Source organism: Melampsora larici-populina, assembly GCF_000204055.1.
Source record: "Melampsora larici-populina 98AG31 unplaced genomic scaffold MELLAscaffold_4, whole genome shotgun sequence".
Lineage (NCBI taxonomy): Eukaryota > Fungi > Basidiomycota > Pucciniomycetes > Pucciniales > Melampsoraceae > Melampsora > Melampsora laricis-populina.
Window position 1 is genome coordinate 373,482 of NW_006768768.1, and position 4,106 is coordinate 377,587.

General features: G+C 37.3%; 1 protein-coding gene across 1 annotated transcript; it reads left to right on the forward strand.

Annotated features, from left to right (window-relative positions):
• Nucleotides 1-2,440: 2,440 nt before the first annotated feature.
• On the forward strand, nucleotides 2,441-3,505 carry MELLADRAFT_92228 (uncharacterized protein; the record flags this gene model as incomplete). Its single annotated transcript, XM_007405421.1, has 2 exons — nucleotides 2,441-3,394; nucleotides 3,503-3,505. 2 exons carry the CDS (start codon nucleotides 2,441-2,443, stop codon nucleotides 3,503-3,505), a joined length of 957 nt encoding a protein of 318 aa, XP_007405483.1.
• Nucleotides 3,506-4,106: the final 601 nt, after the last annotated feature.

A 4,106-nucleotide genomic window follows, 5' to 3' on the forward strand; every position in this document is an offset into this window, starting at 1 on the left:
ATATTGAATATACTAGTTAAACTCATGACCAGCTAGATGTAGGCTACTCGTGATAATTGTTGATAGGAAGTTTTAAGGTTTACTCGATTGTGCCTCAGCTGGTTAGTCTTTTATTATCTAAATCAAATCTCCATACCCCGGATCAAAAGAAACCCAAAAAGTCAATTCCAAACCCACCTACTTCAATCATCACCAATCCTCAAGATCCGTCATTAAACCAACAAACTTTGCCAAAGCCTCAATCTAAGTCGTCTCTGCTTCACAAACAAAACAAATTCTTTTACCATTCAATTATTCCAACCCACCACGTGCGTTTTCTTTCTGAGTCACTTTACAATTTTTTCAAATCGGAAGTCTGACTCTATCCACTTTCATTTTGACAGCCTACTCAAACCAATCTCATGTATAACTTGATCAATCAATCTTCAAATTCAAACTTCGTCCATTGTGTCCCAATCACCTAGATTTTACAATCATGTCGTCAATCATCTTCATTCAACTTCAATTGTGTGTCGAATTCAACTCAGAACACCTTTGTTTGAAGAACTGAAAAGATAGGAAGACTCAATGGTTGCACTGTAAGTACGCAAGGAAGGGTAGTTAAGGATGTTCAACCCCTGCTTTCAAGAAATTTGACAAAGACGTCTTCAGTCAAGTCGATCCAAGAAAACTGTAAGGTTTTCTCTTGTCAAATGTTTTCTGGATGCTAAATCTTGTCTTCACTTGCTCCTATTTGTAAAACCCCGATCGCCTTTCTGTTTGGTCCACATGGATGTAGCTTTTATTAACAACTACTTTTAGTGTGAAGGTCAACTAAAAGAGGAGCAAACATAGCAGCCGAGGTCATAAAAGCTGAGCTCAACTTGCTTAAAGGCAAAGGCTCGATCAATGTTTTGTGGTGATATAAATAGTATATATCTTTCTAATGAACAATTTTTAGTGTGGTACAAGACGGTAATGAGAAGTAGCTATCATTACCTCTTTCTTATTCTGATCACTACTCTATGTGATTAGTTCGATATTATGAAACTCTTCACAGCCAAGGTAAATAGTTTTCTGTAATCATCTGACCAGCTGAGTATGATCATCAACATAGGTTAGTAAAGCGGGTACCTAAGGAGTGACATGATTTTTCTTGATTATCCAAGTCTTATGTTTGATCCTCTTAATTATTTTCTATTCATGTGCATGTTCAATTTTTCACCATTCCATAATATTTCATAATCCTCTTTTCTTTCTTATCATTTTGTGGTATTAAAAAGATGAAGAGAATATTTCAAAGAAAAGAAAATTTCATTTCTATTCAAAAGTATCATTTGTGATTGAGAAAAAAGAATTTGGTCCTTTTTATTCTTTGTTGAGATAAGTTTCAATCACTCATTTCTTACGTGTGGGTTAAATGAATGAAACAGATCATGTGAAAACAGAGCGTCAATGTCAATTTTTTGTTTCTTTCTGTTTGGTTTTTCTGTTTTTTAAACAGGTTGGACTTCTCAATTATAGATAAAATCAGAGGAGCCTGATCACGAATTAGCAAAGTGAGATATCTGTTTTGTTACTAATATTGAATGAAATCTTTACAACTCTTTTTTCATATCTGTCCCATTGAGTTCCAAGTGTTTCTATACTCGAGCACTTGTATCTTAATTGGTACAACCCTCTTGTAAGAAATAACTGATACAAGTCACTATGTATCTATAAAGGAGGACTTTAACAAGCAGTGTGGTTTGACTTGATATGTACAACACTGGGGTTGACCAAGCTTTGCAACCAGATCATGGCGTAATACATACAGATGATACAAATGAAAAACGGAGCGCTGGGTGTTGCTTCGAATAAACAAGAGGTGGATTTGTTGCAAAAAAGTTTAAGGGATGTAGTTACTACTTCCCATGATGATTATACATCATAAAGACAAAGGCAAGTGTTGTACCTTCCATTTCTCGATGACCCTCCGTATTTCCCACTTAAAAAGCGTATACATGTAGGTAATTAATATCTCCCCACTTTCCTTCTGCAGGTTTTTATGTTGATTGTAAATTGGTCCAAACTTTTCAAATCCCCTTCTATCCCTGTCCATCAAATCGCTTTCGGAGATCACCTTTACCAGCGAATTCTATCTAATTCAGCATCACTGATTTTTTCTCTAGTCATCTATCTTCTGGCTACCTTATCATCCAACTGGCTTACCCGCATTTTCCATTGATAATCTGTGCTATACAACGTTTCTTGATCGACAATTGTCTCTTATCTGAACCTTGGTCTAACTAGTCAGGTTCCTTTGAATCTTACGCACTGTACTCTTGAAGTAAGTAGTTCAACTTTTGAATTGCTTTGAAAATTGATGATTTTCTGGCTCATGATTACCAAATCACGTCGAATTGTTACAGATCTTTGAGGAGAATACCTTCAACTTATCATCATTTTTCTGCGTTCGAAGATGCCGAGTACCTCAAAACAACCTACTAATATAAAGCCTTCCCTGACCACAAGTGGTAAAAGTAGTCAAGAAGGCAAGCCGGATCTCATATCGGTCACTGGACATATAACATCACCCGGCGGCAGGCCCAAGTTCATACCAGGGCAATCTACTAGCTTTCCGGGAGGAAACACACTGTCACCAACTCCGAATCCTACTTCTGAACCACCCTTAAATTCTAGTGACAAAACCACATTCTTTGCAAACTCTATTCCACTGACTCAACATCCACTATACGCTAAAGTTAAGACCCTCCACGACTCTTTACACCCGTTCCTATGCCACGATTGGGAGTCAAACGATACGTACAATCTCACTAGCCTTAAATATTATAACGTCTTACTGCATTTCAACCCCAACACAAAGGCACGTCCAACTAAACTCAAGAAAATCTTGATCGACATGTTCAAGACGGAATTGCTACCTCAGCTTGCACCTTTCTGCATTCCGCCACCAGCTCCGCTCTCATCTCAAATGGAAACCGACCAAGAAGATATAGACTTTGATCCACTCGACCGCCGAACCACTGTTGCAATGCTCTCTGACGCAATCAGATCTCAAAGCTCTCGAGTTAGTATATCTTCTGTTGCATTAAAGGACGAGGTTTTAGCTCTCTACAAGCATTATGTCAACCCGTATCTCGCAGGTCTCAAGAAAAGCACATACACTAGAAAGCCCAACATTGTTTCATCAAACAGGCTTGACAAACTTACTACTCATCAAATAAGACACGCGCTACAAGCTCACCACCCCGAGGTATTTGTCAACTGCCCAGTCTTGAAAATATCACATTATAAAGCTTTGTACCGTAAATTTGTAATGGACGAACCCAAACTTGCAAAAGAAGAAGATTTGGTTGAAGGGTATCACTACTGGATAATTGCAGACCTGGTCCAAGAAGACGAAACAGATAAGGTATGTAATTCTATTTCTTGTGGTGGATGTGAAAATTTCTAACCATTGACTCGATACTGCTTGACAATATTCTGCTTCGTCAATCTATTGTTATTTTACATGATTCAGTAACAGCCAACATAGTAAATGTTTCTTGCAATCAGCACAACACGAAATCACCTATAAATGTTTTTTAAGTTTCTTGAAGTCAGGATTATGTTTCCAAAATCATGTTTTTAGTTTCTCTTCCTCTACACAGCTTCGTGACAAAGATATATGTATTAAGTATTGTGCGCTGCGAATTCAGAAATTCAAGTTATGTATTCATGTTTTGTGTAGCATGATATGTGAATCAAGGCTTTGAAGCAATAAGTATTGAGGCATCAGGATGTTTTTTAATCTGATATTAGATTATCTTGTGGAATTATGGTACCTTGAGGATCATTCAATCAAATTTGGGGAAGAGATCCTATTTGTGTTGTATTACTATGTCTGCAGCTGCTCAATTCACAAAATAGAGTGAGCCCAATACTTATATTTGAGTTTTCCAAGAAGGGATAGGAGAAATATCTGGTCAAGGATTTGTTTTTTCAATTCATTCATAGCAGTGTTTGAGGTGTTTAGAGAATCCAACAGGAGAAGAAACATGATTCTGTCTCATCTTGTAAAAAATTTATGTTTTCAGAGGAAAACCTGGATTGGGAATCCTCTGGAGTCACCTAATTTGAGTCCG